We start from the raw sequence: 17,986 nt of genomic DNA on the forward strand, positions 1-17,986 counted from the left end.
TAATTTTGTTTCTGTTGACTGGCTTATTGAAGTAAATATGCTTCAAAGTGCATTTCTGGGAGATTTCAGAGACAGAAATGATAGTTTTCTATTTTTCTTCCAAACCAAAAACTTCAAAACGTCAGGACGCAACGGATGCTGAAACACCAGAAAACAGTTTATATTTAAATGTGGTTATTTCTTTTCTTAGCAAATTTAAGAAATTTTATTCAGACTTTAAGTAAGCCCAGTGATAGTAACCATTCATGATTATTTTTATCAATAGATTAATATTGTAAGAACTTCCAAGGCAGATTAAAGGGAGGTGGGGAAAAAAAAAAGAAAATAGACTATTAATTTTTTTTAGCATGCCATTATTTCTGTGGAAGAATGAATAACATAGATAAATCTGTATTCTCTTTTGCAAATGAGGCAACTCCACTACTCATCCTTTTGCATACTTAATTAAATTTTTCTAGCATGCCATTATTTCTGTGGAAGAATGAATAACATAGATAAATCTGTATTCTCTTTTGCAAATGAGGCAACTCCACTACTCATCCTTTTGCACAGCATAAAAGACAGCCCTAATAATAACCGCAGCCTTCTAATAGAAAGTATGAGAAAGAAATGATTTGTGGTGCAAATGTTCACACAAATATGAGGAGACATCAGTCTTTCCTGTAACATTTTTTAATCTTTTAGATAATTATCAGCATTGATTTCAGTTGATTACCACCTTTCTGGTGCCTTTTTTCATTAATAATGAACTGAAATACATAGTATTCATTGATTTGTCATTTTTAGCCAAAATTTTCAGAATAATTAATATAATTAAAATGGCAACAGAATTAATTTCTCAGTATAAAATGGCAAGTATTTGAAAACTTTAGCCTTAATCTAGTTTCTAAAAGAAATGGGAGTCTCTGGAGTGGAATTTTTAATTCAAGATGCAGCCACAACAACGTGAACACCTCTGTTATGTCATCCCAACTGTACCACTAAGCAAAGTAAGTAATATTTCCTCCAAATTCTCTTAGTACAATTTTCTTCTTTCTAGAATTTAGGATCTTGCCTGAAACTTAAGGCATAAAGCTGTTTTGAAAAGCTTATGTTGGCAAAACAAACAATTCCTCAATATGAATTTTGACTTTTAATTATATGGATACTTAATGCAGTTCATTATCTTTTGGACCATATTTATTCATTTTAAGCTGTGGGAAAAACCTATTTTTTTTTTAAAAAAAAAGGAAGTCTTACCATTTTCCTGACTGAAGCAAATCAAAACCTTCGTTGATTTTCTCGAACGGTAAAGTGTGAGTAATTAATGGATCTAGGCTAAACTTTTTGTTCATGAAATCCGAAACCAACATAGGAACTGTATCTTTACTTTTCCAGTCTGAAAGTAAAAAAAAACGATATAAAGATACTGCATTAATTTTACAAGGTCATTTAAAATACACTTCTACAGCTTTTCTTGAGGCAGTAATTCTTAATAAAATTGGATTAGGTGTCATGTGATAACAGGTAATCTGCTGATCCCAGAGTTGAGGAGTTTACTGTCAATTAAGGAATTTACAGTATAAATTACAGTTTTTTCTATACTGGATAGCCTATGGGCTCTCTTCAAATTTCTATGATCTTATCAATTCCTCATTCTTGAAATCCTGGTTCTCAGAGGGCAAGGAGCAGGAAGCAACCCATTCTAAAGTTCTTGCTTCAATATTTGTTTCTATGCATTGAGGAAAGTATTAGGGAATCTAAAATATATCATATCTGTCCTTTGTAAAGATTACTGGACCATCATTGAATATCAACCTTCCTTAACCTATTTTCCATAAGTGTTGGACTTTAAAGATCATGTTGTCTGAGAAATGCTGGTATTCAAGTCTAGTATTTCTGGAGAATATTAAATTGGGAAAGGTTGATATAAATAAGTAAATAGTAGCACCAGTAGAAGAACAATATGGCTGCATAAGGAGTTTGAGAACTCTAATTCTATTTCTTATGGATTTTTCTCTACCTCTCAATACAATTTGTATTTATATACTGCAGGAGATGAAACATTGGAGCTCTGAATTTAAAAAATAAATAATTAGAGCTATGAAAGGGGCAATTGTGATATTCCCCAGACTCAGTACTTACTTCTTATGCAACAAATATTACTTTCTCCGGCAGTTTTTGAAAAACAAGAAGAGATTAATATTTTTTCCCTGCAACAATAATATCCTGAAAGGTAGCAGTTTAGGAAATCAGAAAAATTCTACTGCAAAATGTTTAAACTCTTTTTCCAGCAACTCTGCTACTTGACTTAATATGTTAAGTTCTCCCTGCTATTCCTGCTTTTAAGTTTTTAAAAACATCCCTTGAAGCAGTCAGATATTCCAATTTATATCAAGACATACTGAAATTCTGGTAGTGTTTCTGAATCCTGTTTTACTTAAACATAATCATTTGTGAAATTTTCTATTGTGTTTGAACTTTGGTGGTCCTTTTAGTAACTAGTTTAGGGAAAAGCAGCAGTCTGCTGGTTGTTGGGTGTCCTCCAGCTGTTCAGCCAACCATGTAAGTGAAATTATGAGAGCTCTACTCTAACTTTTCTTGAAGGGTAATTGGGCTTGTGAGTAATAACAGAACTACATCTGATTCTATAATTTGGTGACAGAAGATCAAGTAAAGTGTGGGACAATCTTCTGGTGGCAGGAGGCTACATCTATTGGAGTATGGGATGAGGATTGCTGTGATAGGTCAATGATGCATAATGGATGGATGGGATGTTTAATATAGGTTGACGAAGATAGGATTTTCATTTTTTCCCTTCCACGTTTATTTCCTGGTGGAGTTCAATAAGTGTATTTAGTTCTTAAAATATGTTAAATCTATGAACATTAACAGTTTTTGTGTGTCTCTTGCCTCAAAGTAATAGGAAACCGTATCATTATTTTTAAACAAGAGTGGTCTGTCAAGATTCCACTGATTGAAAACAAAATGTTAAGAACAAATCACAGAACCTAGGTCCAATATAGTGATGACAGAACATTAGATGCAATGAGCATTTTCCTCATCTGGTGCTTTCCAACTATGTTGAAATACAACTACTGTTTTTGTAAATGGAACCATTGATAATACCACCTGGGGATGATAGAAACTGAAAACCAAGTGATTGGGAAAAGATGACACACAGGGTTCCAGCTGTTTAGGCATTGAGATGACTGAGACTGTAAGCTAAGTTGGTCTTGATCCCCATCTCCTATCAATTATATAATGAGCCATTGTGACACAATGGTTAGAATGCAGTACTGCAGGCTACTTCTGCTGACTGCTGGCTGACTGTAATTTGGCAGTTCGAATCTCATCAGGCTCAAGGTTGACTCAGCCTTCCAGCCTTCCAAGGTTGGTGAAATGAGGACCCAGATTGTTGGGGGCAATATGCTGACTCTGTAAATCACTTAGAGAGGGCTGTAAAGCACTATTGCTATTGCTATAGTATACTAGTAATATTGAGCTTCCCATAGTATAGGGTACAAAAGAGAGAGAGAAAGAGAATGTATTAATAGCCAAATAGGGGCCCTACCTCCAAATAGAGTTCCTTTCCAAGTGCGGCCTGTGAAGAGAAGTCTTGGAGCAAAGGTAATCTTAGAATCCGTAGGGGGTACTCCCACAATCATGCACTTTCCATAATTTATTTGGCAGGAATTCAAGGCGGTCAGCTAAAGTCAATCCAAAGACATATACATGAATCAAGCCAAATTCAATGTTTACCACTCCAACCACAATTCTTCTTCCATTGACCCTTCACATAGGATTTTATTGTTCCAAATGTATCAATAATAACATCTCCTCAAATGGTCTATTGTGGCAGTGCCCTCCCATGATAAGCTACCATAAAGTAATTTGCAGAAAGAAAGTTTTCCATTCTCTTTTTCTAGCCCAATGCTGTGAACATATTTGAGTTAAACTGACTTACATCCACTCCTTATTTCTTGATTAATGGATGGAATAAGAAATTTCCCAATCATTTCATGAAAGGGATTCATGTTCCTACAGAAACTCTTACTAACTTTACTTTCCCCTTAGAACACGGGTGTCAAACTTGCCACATCATGTTGCTGTCAAGTGATGTTTTGTGATGTTTCCCCCCTTCGCAGAGCTGGGGTGGGCGTGGCCTGCACATGACTCATCCAGCCCGCGGGCTGCCAGTTTGACACCCCTGCGCCTAGAGCATAAAAAGTGCCAGCAATAATCCATCCCAAGATTAAAATCTCATGAAATTATGACACTCATGCAAAATTTTGTGTTCCCACCCTGCAATCTCCATGAAAGAAACTGTAACCCTTACATATTGGATCTCACAAGATTTTTAAACGTTTTAATTGCTTGGTTCAGAGGATGCCATTGTATGAGGTTGCAGATGACTTGACATTTGTGAACAGGACATTGTGTCAACCCTTTTGTTAAATGTTAAATCAGGCAAAATCTCTAAAGAACAAAAACAAGCTTTGTATAACATAAGGCAAAAATCCCACTGGCTTGTCTAGCTGTGGGTGTATTTGTGTGCATGTCTTTGAGTTAGTCTTGATTCCTGGTCTTGATTGGCGGGACAATCCCTGCAATTTTCATTGTAAGATTTTCAAAAACGGTTTACCATTGTCTTCTTCTTAGGGCTAATAGAAAGAGACTGGCTGTGCTCGCCCTAATGCTTCATGCCTAAGGCAGAACTAGAATTCATGGTCTTCTGTATCTACTATGTTGCCTTAATCACTAAACCAAACTGGCTCCCCTAATCACACGACCCCCGCTTACCAAATTGAAAGGTGCAGTACATGCTGTGATTATATGTAATGGGATGCAGAAGAAATACACATAAGCGGTTTCTTTGCCTGCGACCATCCCTGGTGAGGTAAAAATAGAGTACCCAGCCCTATTTCTGGTTTGCCCAGATTAAATCCCTGCTGTATTTTGTTACTTAGCACTCTACAATTCCTGCAATGATTATTTCAATAAAGCCCACAGAAACATTGGCTTTTAGTAAGAGATAATTACTTTCCCATGTCCCTTTTAGTTCTTCTATTGTGGTGCTACCTTAATGCACATACCATGGTTTCAGGTTTTCCAATGGCTTCAAAGGAATATTCAACTCCATCACCCCCAGTCAAGTCAAAGATCACTTCATTGATGGGTTTCTTGTAATCCTGGGGATTGACACAGTCTGTGACACCAATTTCTTTAGCCTTGGGGAATTTATCCTTGTTTATGTCAACTCCAATGATTCGGGAAGCTCCAGCTTCCTTGCAGCCCATGACTGCTGAGAGACCAACTCCTCCGAGTCCAAAAACGGCACAGGTAGAACCAGGCCGCACCTTTGTTAGAATAAAAAAATATGGAGTATTATGGTTATGTACTAACAGAGTTAATTAATCTTTTTGGTACAAATATATGGACCGATATGGAATTTTGAGAGCATCTCATGTGTTTTATCACAAAATCGATACCATGGAAAGAATTGCACATTCATTGAATGGCTGCTTTAAAATGTGACCAGTCACAAATATCTACTTTCTACAAGGCTAACTAGACAAATTGTTTTCCATCAATATCTCTAATCTCCCCAAAATGATCTCTTCTACCTTTCAACTTGTCTTTGCCCTGGCAGGTTAATACACTTTTAAACTAGTACACTGTCCTGTAGCCACCAACATTTTATTTTATCTTCTAGAATGTTGAATTCCATCATGGAATTAAAATGAAGTCAAATCATTATGAACAGATATATGGCACTATAGCAGGGGTGGCCTTCAAAAATTTTAGTAAAGTGTTCTCTGTCCAGTTGTTGGGTGGGCATGGCCATGGTGGGCATGGCCTAGTCAGCCTCCTGCACCATGGCAGGGGGGTGTTTTTGCCCTCTCTGGGCTCCGGAAGCTTTCCTCAAGCCTCTAGGAGGACAAAAATGGCTTCCCCAGGCTCCAGAGGCTCCCTGGAAGCCGGAAACAGGCCCATTTCCAGCCTTCCCGAACTTCCAGGAGGCATGTTTTTCACCCTCCCTGAGTCTCTATGCATGCCCTGCATCCAAAACGGCCTGTGTGGGAACTCCTGGGAGGGATGAGGCGGGTTGGGCAGGGCCAGCCAGGAATGCGATTTGGGGGTTCTCCGAACTGCACAGAATCTTAGCTATGGGCTCTCCCGAACCCCTGTGAACTCCCAGCAGCTCACCCCTGCAGGGGTGTTAAACTCGCGGCTTGCAGGCCGGATGCATCATGTTCTGGCCCCGCCCCCATCCAGTTTAGCAAAGGGGGAAAAAGTCCCCATACATCATGTCATGCCGCCGTGATGACGTGAGTTTGACACCCCTGCACTATAGCTTCATAAGTGACATGGCCTAGAACAGTGGTTCTCCATCTGTGGTCCGCAGACCTCTGGGGGCATGCGATGCCATCACAGAAGGTCTGCGAAGCCTTGAAGAAATGTTATGTTTTAAATCTTGTGTTAAGTCTTGGAGGTCCATGGCCATGGTCCGTGACCACAAAAGGTATTTAAAGTGGGTCTGGGGTGAAGGAAAGGTTCAGAACCATTATCCTGACCTAGAACATGGAGATATTAGAAGCTTACCTTTGCAGCATTTATGGCTGCACCATAGCCAGTAGAAAACCCACAGCTAATAAGACACACTTTTTCAGGAGGTGCTGTAGCATCGATTTTGACAACTGAATCCTCATGTACCACAGTATATTCTGTGAAAGTGCTGGTACCCACAAAATTGTGCAATGGTTTTCCTTTGTGAGTGAATCTACTGGTGCCATCCTCCATTAATCCAGACACTCTGTGAAGATTCAAAAACATGGCAGGGGAAATCAGAATTATTGGTCATAGGGTTATCAGCAGGACAAGAAAGTGTGTGCCACAAGTCTGAACAGAAACTTACTGATCCTTCTTGCAGAGGTTGCCCCTGGGATTCAGACAAGTACTGCATTTGCCACATTGTGGGAGAAAAATCGGAATGACTTGGTCTCCTGAGAATGAGGAAAAGATCATTATCAATGGATCTAAAACTACCAGACAGCTTAGTGGCAGGATTTTACCAGCAAGATAGTCAATTCACCTCTAATTCAATATTGCTATGTTGGAAGAAATATCCATCTGGTTCAGTTCCAAGCAGGGAGAAAGACGCTAGAAACATGGAGGCTGATTGGCAAGATGAAGCACAACCATCAAGCATATGGTTCTGGTTCAGCTGACCACATGGAATTGAGAGTGTGGGGGGGTATTTATACCTTCTTTGGGGCTTTGCACTTGAGCTTCCTGGTCCTGTGCAAGAACATGTATTCTATTGGCTTTTGTCAGACTCCCATGGTGCCATGTGGGAGTTATATAGGGGTCATAGCTGTAGGGCTTTGTAGGGTTATGTAGCAGGCAGTGTGTGAAACCATGCCCCCTGGTCCACTATTCTCCATGGAACTGATCCTTGGCACCCAAATGTTTGGGAGCCATTGAGTTAAACAATGCAGATTATGAACATGTGGTAGACATGGTGTTAAAATTTAGCCGCTTCTCATCGAAACTGAATCACTAGCAAAAAGATATTTATTATTATTATTAAACTAATCTTGTTAGTTCTGGAGAGAACAATAATGCTTGTAATTTATTGTAGGATATAGTTGAGGAGATACTACTAACCTACTGCTAGTATTTTCATTCAGAATTCCAGTAGCACTCCTAACTTTCTGAACTCAAAATACCAACAGGTAATCCTTGATTTATGACCACAATGAAGCCCAAAATTTATTTTACTAAGCAAGACAGGTGTTAAGTGAGTTTTGCCTCATTTTATGACTTTTCTTGCCATAGTTGTTAAGTCAATCACTGCAGTTGTTAAGTTAGTAACACGGTTAAGTGAATCTGGCTTCCCCATTGACTTTGCTTGTCAGAAGACCACAAAAGGTGATTACATAGCAATAGCAATAACACTTAGACTTATATACTGCTTCACAGTGCTTTACAGCCCTCTCTAAGCAGTTTATAGAGTCAGCATATTGGCCCCAACAATCTAAGTCCTCACTTTACCCACCTCGGAAGGATAAAAGGTTGAGTCACCCTGGGGCCTGGTGAGATTGGAATAGGCAAATTGCAGTCAGCCAGCAGTCAGCAGAAGCAGCCTGTAGTACTACTCTCTAACCACTGTGCCTCCATGACTCATATGATCCTGGAACATGGCAACCGTCATAAATTACCTAACTGATTTTAATTTTACTGAGAAAGGTTTTGCACTGAATTTCCATACCTGGTTTCATACTGGTAATACCTTCCCCCACACTCTCAACCACGCCAACTGCTTCATGTCCAAGAATAATAGGTAAGTTTGCCTTTACTGCACCCGTTACAATGTGCACATCTGAACCACAGATTCCAGAAGCCAAAATCTACAACAAAGGTAGAAGATAACTCATTGGAGTACACAATTTTAGACTTAACTTATAATAATTTGATTTCTCTGTTAAACCCCTCAATTTTCAGGAAGAGCTATAAGTACAATGATTAAAATTGGTAACTTCCCATAGAAAAATGCAGTTAAAGTTTTTTTTTTAAAGAAACAAGTGTTGGAATTATTTAAATCAGGTTGTCAAATTCGATTTAATTGAGGGCCGCATCAGGGTTATGTTTGACCTTGGGGGGCCAAGGTGGGCACGGCCAGGGTGGGCACGGCCAGCATGACATCACTCGTGTCAGGGTGGCCTGAGTGCTCTGCCAGCTAAAACGGGCTCCCAAGCTCCATTTTCAGCTGCAATGGCCTCCTGCAACCCTCTGCCAGTGAAAATGGAGCTTACTGTATATTGCAGTGGTGGCTAACCTTTTGGGGCTCTTGTGTCAAAAATCGCATGCACACTTGCATGCATGCACTTGCGTGCCAGCACCCAGAAGACAATGCGCACTCCCCACGCCCCCTGCGCACGTGTGCACAATCCTCCCGCTGCCCCCTTATCTGCACTGTGCCTCCCAACTGATTTTCGGCCTCTTCTTTTAAGAAAATATAGCACCTATTTCCTTTGGAAGTAACACCGTTCACATAGCATTCTATATACAAAAGGGGTTCTAGAGTAGATCCTTCCTAACATGAAAATATGGGTCTGCAACTATAAAGGGACGCACCTCTTGCAAGCCCATTTCAACTGTTCAATTGCCCAACTTGTGACACATGTTGCTGCAGCAGCTAATCATACTTGTTTACCAGATAATTCTTTAGACTTTGAAGAGACCAACTCACCCATATTTATATTAACCCCACAGCAAAGCAAAGACATTCAGAGACAGGATGGTGAAATTGTTATGGTACTCTCATCTTCCCAATGAGAGGCAGATTTGTGTTACACAGCACAGCACTCGGATTGGTCGAGTGTGCAGCACTGATTGACCGTTACGAAGCAACCGCGATTGGCCGAGCTGATCGCGGGTGATTCGAATGGCTGTCATTGGCCACAGCACCTGTACCAGTTCAATATAAGCCGCCGCGCTCAAAGCCGGTGGCCAGAACTAACTTGAAATAAAAAGAGCTTTAAATCAGTCACTGCCTCGCGTCTCTTCTTGGGACTGATCGACTTAACAATTGTGATCCCATATGTTATGGTATCTGGTGGGTGAGACCAAATTGACAACTGCTTGTTATTTAGGTCTTCTCCAAACTTGAAACTGGTTCTATTGATTGCCAGGACTCCCTCATTCCCAAGAATGATTGTTTAGCAAGATTCTTTAAAAAAATTCCTAGATATTGCGGGATCACTACCACAAATTTCAAGTCGGCAAAGAGAGGGAATTGCTGCATCATCCAATCATTTTAAGTCTGTGGTGCAGATACAGTATGTTTAAAAATCTTGCATAAGCTTTGATCAAAGACCAAAGACTGTGGATTATGAATCTGGACATTTGTCATGTGTACAGACATACCAGATCCTAGATTTGATTGCAGTGAATGCAATCTAAAAGTGAGCAGAATTCTATTGGAAGAGCCATACAATGCATGGAAGTAAAAGTTACTATGAAGAGTACAAGTTTTGTTCTTTAATTAATCAAAACATATCATAGCTTTTGATCACGCTTAATGAGAAAAGCTTTGTTTGAACAATATTTAGTCTTTCTTCCAGGCAGTGTCCCCTGTGGGCTCTGATACCCATGTAGACTTCCTGAAGGACTGTGGTTCCAGGGTAATCCTTAAGGGATTCTGTCTGTCTCATTTTGATTCCAGGTCTTGTCCCTCATTCCCAAGAAAGAAGAAATCATTCTAGGTGGTACGCCTCAATATATCCCATTTGAGATTGTTGCACATAGATAAGAATAACTTGCATTAACGTCGATTTCGGTTTATTTCCTTTACCTTGATGCGAACTTCATGTGCTTTTGGTGGAGCTACTTCTATTTCCACAATACTAAATGGTTCTTTAGGCTTCCAGATTACTGCTGCCTTGCATTTGATTACCTAAGAAAATGGAAGCAAGAGATGGTTTATTCTAAGAGAAGACACTCATTAATTCGTTGATTAATTACGCATTTATAGGAAAGCCTACTCTTCTGGCATCCAAAATTCCTTCCTTCCTACTTGACTATTGAGCTCAGTTTTGACCAACCAGAACAACTAGACACAAGGACAGTTTCCCCCCCACCCTCGAATGCCATTACTCTGCTAAACAACTAACTCCCACAACACTATCAAATTACTTAGTAAGACTGTATTACTATTATTCTTCTCATCCTTCCTATTACCTATCTCTTCCCACTTATGACTATAACTGTGTTGCTTGTATCTTTGCAATTTATATTGTTTTATTTGTTTTCCTAGTATGTTTTGATTGCGTATTAGTAACCTATGTATGATTTAATTGCTTATAGTAACCTATGACTAGTAACCTAAGTGTTGTATCTTATGATTCTTGATGAATGTATTTTATTTTTTCTTTATGTACACTGAGAGCATATGCACCAAAGACAAATTCCTTGTGTGTCCAATCACACTTGGCCAATAAAGAATTCTATTCTATTCTCTGACAACCCCTTTCCCTAGAATCAGACATTCTACAGAATAATCCCTGTTAACATTTTATAATTCCTCAGCTTCTTTCCTGTTCCATGGGTTGGCAAGCCATTGAAATGTTTCTTGTTTAATTAATTAGAATGGGTTCGATCTACTTTAAAAGAAAAGCCAGGAATCAAAGCATTGGGCTTAAGTCCACCAAATGTAAATGGGAATGTGAGATTTGTATTTGTTGAGAAGACTCTCACCTCCAACGCTACCTCTGTGCTGTGGATGGAATGAACTTTTGGAATTAAGAATGGTTTTAAATGCAGTAAGAGTTTTTCAGAGTGTTACTGACAAGAAAAGTGCCAAGGGTGAATAGGGAATACAGGAAAACTTTGGGATCAGTCTCGGGCAATTTGCCAACCACAGCGGAAATAATTCTATACTGTGGTATAGCTCAGAAATGAATAATCACCATTAAAAGAAATAATAGTTTACTTACTTTCCCTGCAGTGCTCATGGTCCTTGATTCTGTAATACACTTCACCTCTTCTAGGCTATTCTACTTGGTGCAAAACAGTTTGCCTTCAAAATATGGATTGCAAAAAGCTTACTTCTTTTTTAGCTAACAATTGTACTTTCCCAGCTCCACCCCAAAAAACTTAACCACTCCTTTAATTTGACTAATTTAATCAGGGTGTTTTGTAATATCTAACAATTAGGCAACTAAGTTCATAGGTTACCAGGGATTTTTAGTTTTAATGTAGATATTATTAACAGGACAAGTAATGTATCAAGAGTTGTGTTACGTAAGTCCAAGAAACAGCAGTTTGCACAGGCACTTGTGAAAAATGCAAACACATTGGCAAGCTCAAGAAAAAGCACAGAAAAGCTCCATTTTCAGCTGCAATGGCCTCCTGCAGCGCTCTGCCAGCGAAAACGGAGCTCCATTTTTGCTGGCAGAGCACTGCAGGAGCTCAGTTTTCACTGGCACAGGCACTGTGGAATGGTTCTTTGCTGTTTCCAAGGTGGCCCTCGTGGGCCAGATCTAAGCACCCTACAGGCTGGATCTGACCCACGGGCCTTGAGTTTGACACCCCTGGTGTGGAGTGACAGTGACTGAGGGGATACAAAGCAAAGGGGGAAAAAATCTGCCTCTTTTATAATATTAGACCTCAGAGTCATTTGATGAAATTAAATCTTAGGAGTATCAAGACATAGTAAAGTAAATGCTACTTCCTATATAATTAAGCTCTGGAATGACTCCAGAAAAAGTGATGGCCATAAAATGGAAAACCTGAAAGCAATATTTATGCTTTATGGACCTACAAAAAGAGTTTAGACTTTGCATTGTTGTTTTATAGAGCAGAACACTTTTCTCAATACTTCTATTTGAATTCCAGTTGATGATGGACAAAGACCGCAGGGCACAATTGCCCTTGTGAGTTTCAGAGGGTATTCAGTAGTGGTGGGATTATAATTTTTTTACTACCAGTTCTGTGGGCGTAGCTTGGTGGGTATGGTGTGGCTTGGTGGGCGGGGCAGGGGAAGAGTACTATAAAAACTCTATTCCCTCCCCACTCCTGGGAGAAGATTATTGCAAAATTCCATACCTTCCCCATCCCACTAACCTGCTTTCCAGCTCCGTTCTCCTGTGTAGGGCAACAAAAGAAGACCAGCTAATCAGCTGGGACTCAAGAGGCAGAGAATAAATGGGGGTGGGGCCAGTCAGAGGTGGTATTTGCTGGTTCTCCAAACTACTCAAAATTTCCGCTATTGGTTCTCCAGAACTGGTCAGAACCTGCTGAATGCCACCTCTGGAATCCAATTTGGTTGGCTGCTGTGGCGATCAAAGGTTATACCTTTGAACCTTTGCTCTTAAATAATATGATAAAAGGTAGGAATTGTAAAGAGGTGTTTAAAAGCAAAGTTTGTATCCAATATATTGAAATGGCTTACATGGTTGCAGGATAAATGGCATCTGTAAAGAGGCCCTAAAATGCAATGTTCCTCTTTAATAAAGGAAAGGAGAGCGACATCACAATTGCAATTACATTCTAGTTTTCTTGTTTGTTTTATTTTTACAGATGCACCTATATCCCAAATGTTTCCAACCTCAGTTTAAAACCCTGGTCCCCTGCTTTAAGCCTCACCTATTTGCTATTAGAAAATCATCTCTAAGTTCCATGACTTTATTTTTACCTTAAATGGGGAATGGCTTTTCTTTTCTGCATGTTGACTCATTTTGTGAAAGTGGCAGAAAAGTTTCAATTTTAATTAGTTTTTTTGTTCTCTGATATTCCACAGCAAGAAAGATTTGCTGGATGACTGAGACAACAAAGGAAGAATCTTTAATACGTTGTTCATATTTCTGCAGCATCTCCTTTGTTTTCACTCTGGTTTAAATAGAAGACATAGATAGAAAGAAGCTCAGCTATTTTTGAGCCTTCACAGAGAACCCATTGAGAAATAAGGATTAAAGAGCAAGAAGCAGAATAAATGTTGTGTCATCCTATTAATATTTCAACGTTTCTGGAAATTAGATGAAATTAGACATTAACTGAAGACTTTTGACCACATTGTGTAACATATTGACTCTGGAGTAAAACTGATGATTAAGCCAGGCGAGCTGACATTGCTGGTAGGTTACTTATGAATTGTCTATCTAAATTCCAAGTGCAGTTGGTATATAATTATACATTTTTCTTCACTGTTCATCAAGTAAAGGAAAATCTATTTGGAAGACTTTGATAATAATATGCTATTTGGAAATGATCCACTGTCAATGTACCATATTTTTCATTTTGTGTAAGTTATCAGGGATGACACTTCTTTAAAGCAAAGATGAAGTCTTGCCTCACAAGTAACATGGAGTGGGTAGGAATATCTGCAACAGTCTGAAAGTAAATACTGATCTAAGTTCTTTTTCAATAGGCAACCAAGAAGCATTTGTGACTTATGAGAATCTTCAATGATTTCTTGCTGGTGAACCTCATACTTAGCATTACTAAAAGGGAAAGCATTCAGAAGGGAAATAGGATGTTTTGGGAGAAGAAGCATGAAGGAATTCCTAAGAACATACTCACGTGAGCATAGCTGGAACTGAATGGAAGTCATAATTCCAACCAGCATTTTCACCAAGACAAATTCCTTGTGTGTCCAATCACACTTGGCCAATAAAGAATTCTATTCTATTCTATTCAGCGGTGGATTCAAACATTTTTACTACCGGTTCTGTGGACGTGGCTTGCTGGGCATGGCATGGCTTGGTGGGTGTGGCTTGGTGGGCATGGCAGGGGAAGGATACTGTAAAATCTCCATTCCCTCCCCACTCCTGGGGGAAGCTTACTGCAAAATCCCATTCCCTCCCCAACCCACTAACCTGCTTTACAGCTCTGTTCTCCTGTGCAGGGCAACAAAAGAACACCCAGCCAATCAGCTGGGACTCGGGAGGCAGAGAATAGATGGGGGCGGAGCCAGTCAGAGGTGGTATTTGCCCGTTCTCCAAACTACTCAAAATTTCCACTACTGGTTCTCCAGAATTGGTCAGAACGTGCTGAATATCCCCTCTGATTCCAACCTGATGGTCAAGCGCTATTAGGAATTCTCATCATGATGATTTCAACAGCTACTGGGAATGTACTTCCCGAGATTCCCACACAGCCTGGCTGTGTTGAAAAAGCTACACTAGTTGAAAGCCTGGCTATAAAATTTCTTTTAAGAAAATCATAATGGATATCCCTTCTACAGAACTTATTTGTGCTAATCCAGAATTGGAACTGTGACTGCTCTGTGGCTCCTAGTCAGTTCAACTTCTTTCTTGCAGCTGAATTGAGCAAAAGCTCATTTCACATGGATGGGAATTACTGGTTCACCCTGACTTCCAGAGTTTGTTCTCTATCTGCAGGTAACTTGCAATGATCGGGCTTGTATTTTTGTTGCAAAAACAATTGTAGCAAGATAATGTCAAGAATAGGCAACTGTGGCCTAGAACCGATTTTGCTATCTGCCATTTACAATAGTCAGCTGAAAAAAGTCCTGGTTGATTCATGGGGAGTTCTGAGCACTGTTTTTTTAACATATTTTTTTATTGAATTAAGAAGGTAAAAACTAACATAAACTAATATGTAGGAAGGAAGAAAAAAGAAAGAAATAAATAAAAGAAAAAGGAAAAAAGTACAGGAAAAGGGAAAAAAATTAAGAAAAACAGAAAGGAAAGAAAATGACTTTTTAGTGCAGGAAAACCTAACAACAATTACTCATGAATGTTGTTATTACTTGATTGAGCTATTGCAATATACTTTCCTAATGCAGGAAAACCTAACAATGACTCATGCTGTTGTTATTACTTGGTTGGGCTATTGCAATATTCTCTACAATGGAGACGGCTTTGAAGATCACAGGGAAATTCTGGTCCAGAAGACGCGATCTGTGGGATAAATGGTGCCTGCTTTTGAGAGCAACAGCTGTGCTTTAAGCTCTGCATTGGCTTTCTAAAGTCTTCTGGCTGGATTCTAAAGTACTAGTTTTTACTTATAATGCCTTTTATGGCTTGACACTTTGCCAGCACCTGGACTGCACATTTTAACAGGAATCAGATCAACCAGTAAGGACATGTGAGGAGAAACAGTTATAGTCCATCACTTCCATGAAGTAAAAGGGGTCAAGCTAGGAGATACTACGTTTCAGGAGCAGCATTTGCTTTCCAAACAGTCTTCCAAAGGAAATTAAATTTCATTTAGGGAAATTTTAAAAACTGAGCTCCTTAAGTAGAGAGTTTACAGCTTAGAATAGGCCATCAATATATATCTGATTATAGGGACGTGGTGGCTCAGTGGCTAAGACGCTGAGCTGGTCAATCAGAAAGGTTGGCAGTTCAGCAGTTCGAATCCCTAGCACTGTGTAACAGAGTGAGCTCCCGTTACTTGTCCCAGCTTCTGCCAACCTAGCAGTTCCAAAGAATGTAGAAATGCAAGTAGGAAAATAGGGACCACTTTGGTGGGAAGGTAACAGCGTTCTGTTTAGTCATGCTGGCCACATGACCACGGAGACGTCTTTGGACAGCGTTGGCTCTTCGGCTTGGTAATGGACATGAGCACTGTCCCCTAAAACTGGAAATGACTAGCATGTATGTGCGAGGGGAACCTTTACCTTACTGTTATATATCTAATTCACTTTGTGCCTTTATGGGCTTTATAAAAAAATTTCAGTTTTACTAGGAAGATCAATCCATCCATCCATCCATTATCATCTCTTATGGACTGAGGACACACACTAGTTAACACAAGTAGTCCTTGACTTAATGACCACAACTGAGCCCAGAATTTCCATTGCTAAACAGGACAATTGTTAAGTGAACTTTGCTCCATTTTATGAACTTTGTTGCCATAGTTGTTAAGTGAATACTACAATTGTTAAGTGATTCATGTGATCATTAAGCAAATCTGGCTTCCTCCATTGACTTTGCTTCTTGGAAGCCGGGTGGGAAGGTTACACATGGTAATCACCATGGCTCCAGGACAATGCAACTGTTATAAATACATGCCAGTTGCCAAGGGCCTGAATTTAGATCACATGACTCCAGGAATCTGCAATGGTTGTAAATGTGAACACAGATCATGTCCCTTTTTTTTAGAGCTAGACTAGTGCAACTTTGAACAGTCATTAAACAAATGGTTGTAAGTTGAGGAATACCTGTATAGCAGTTAATTCCATTTGTCCCCAACCTAATTTATGTTGATATACTGTATATCCAGAAGACTTATAGCCAATACCAATGGAAATTTCAAAATTGACAGGCTACAAGTGTAGTTGGCTTTGGGTCTTTTTTGGGGGGTAATTTATTAGATTTTGATAGAAATATATATATCAGAGATCTTTCCTAACTAATAATTCTGGTGTGTCTTCCATTCCTCTGTGAACATTGTAAGTGGCCCCAAAGCATCTTATAAATCTACTATAAAATAGTTTTATCTTAACTCAATTATAATGAATTTTTGGAAAACATACTTAAATCTTACAAATAAAGCCTTCATAGAGTTCTAGATGTAGCTTAATTAGTTTATGCAAGCTCTGAACAGATTAAAGCTACTAAAAAAACTTGAATACAACAGTTGTTCCAATCAAACTCACACAAAGCTATCTACTATAGCTAGCTGGTACTGGTCTTATTTATACAAGACATTTGCACATCTATCCCTGTGTATACATGCAGAGTTTATCTAGAGACAATTACAGCGAACAGATTAACAGGTTAACAGAGGTGGAAGGGACCTTGTAGGTCTTCTAGTCCAACCTCCTGCCCAAGCAGAAGACCATACACCATTTCTGACAAATGGCAGTCCAGTCTCTTCTTGGAACCTTCCAGTGATGAAACTTCCACAACTTCCAAAGGCAAGCTGTTCCATTGGTTGATTGTTCTGTCAGCTTGACCCCCTCCTTTCTGTGGTAGCCCCTTAAATATTGGAAGACTGCTATTATGTCTACCCTGGTCCTTCTCTTCACTAGACTAGCCATGCCAAGTCTTTGCAACCATTCATCGTATGTTTTGGCCTCCAGTCCCCTAATCATCTTGGTTGCTCTTCTCTGCATTCTTTCTAGAGTCTCAACATCTTTTTTTATAGTGTGACGACCAAAATTGGATGCAGTATTCTAGGTGTGATCTTACTAAGGCTTTATAGAGTGGTATTAGTACCACACATGATCTTGATTAGATCCCTGTGTTAATGCAACTTAGGATTGGATTGGCTTTTTTGGCTGCTGCCACACACTATTAGTTCATATTTAATTGATTGTCCACTAAGACTCCAAGAACCGTCTCATAGTTACTGCTATTAAGCCTGGTTTCACTCAATCTAAGTGTAAGACTTTACTTTTCTCTACATTGCATTTCATTTTGTTAGATAAAATATACTCTTGAGCATCTCAGGGCTCTTTATTTGCAATTTTGGGGATCAAAATAATTAATTAATTGAAATACAAGATGAACAGCAGATGAATAAGTCAATA

At 39.3% G+C, this 17,986-nt stretch overlaps 1 protein-coding gene across 3 annotated transcripts; it reads right to left on the bottom strand.

Annotated features, from left to right (window-relative positions):
• On the bottom strand, nt 1–12,636 carry LOC113434835 (alcohol dehydrogenase 1B-like). Of its 3 annotated transcripts, XM_087935932.1 has the most exons (10): nt 12,610–12,636; nt 11,481–11,563; nt 10,340–10,441; nt 8,255–8,393; nt 6,899–6,986; nt 6,586–6,796; nt 5,076–5,339; nt 3,554–3,689; nt 1,240–1,378; nt 1–138 (listed from the first exon to the last, which is right to left on the bottom strand). In XM_087935932.1, exons 2-10 carry the CDS (start codon nt 11,496–11,498, stop codon nt 114–116), a joined length of 1,122 nt encoding a protein of 373 aa, XP_087792058.1. In that variant the 5' UTR covers nt 11,499–11,563; nt 12,610–12,636; the 3' UTR covers nt 1–113. The 3 variants fall into 3 exon arrangements, with proteins under 3 accessions (XP_087792058.1, XP_026554080.1, XP_087792059.1); XM_026698295.2 differs by lacking the exon at nt 12,610–12,636 and having other exon boundaries at nt 11,481–11,902; XM_087935933.1 differs by lacking the exons at nt 1–138; nt 12,610–12,636 and having other exon boundaries at nt 1,236–1,378; nt 11,481–11,628.
• Nucleotides 12,637–17,986: the final 5,350 nt, after the last annotated feature.

The sequence above is a fragment of the Pseudonaja textilis genome, chromosome 6 (assembly GCF_049901715.1).
Source record: "Pseudonaja textilis isolate UNSWEBS1 chromosome 6, rPseTex1.2, whole genome shotgun sequence".
Lineage (NCBI taxonomy): Eukaryota > Metazoa > Chordata > Lepidosauria > Squamata > Elapidae > Pseudonaja > Pseudonaja textilis.

What these genes read in the sequence shown, in the direction of transcription:
- LOC113434835 (XM_087935932.1), bottom strand. An exon ending in AACCTCTGCAAGAAGGATCA is followed by an intron (nt 6,797 to 6,898) that starts GTAAGTTTCTGT and finishes GAATCTTCACAG; the next exon opens with AGTGTCTGGATTAATGGAGG. An exon ending in TTGCTTCAGTCAGGAAAATG is followed by an intron (nt 139 to 1,239) that starts GTAAGACTTCCT and finishes CTGGTGTTTCAG; the next exon opens with CATCCGTTGCGTCCTGACGT.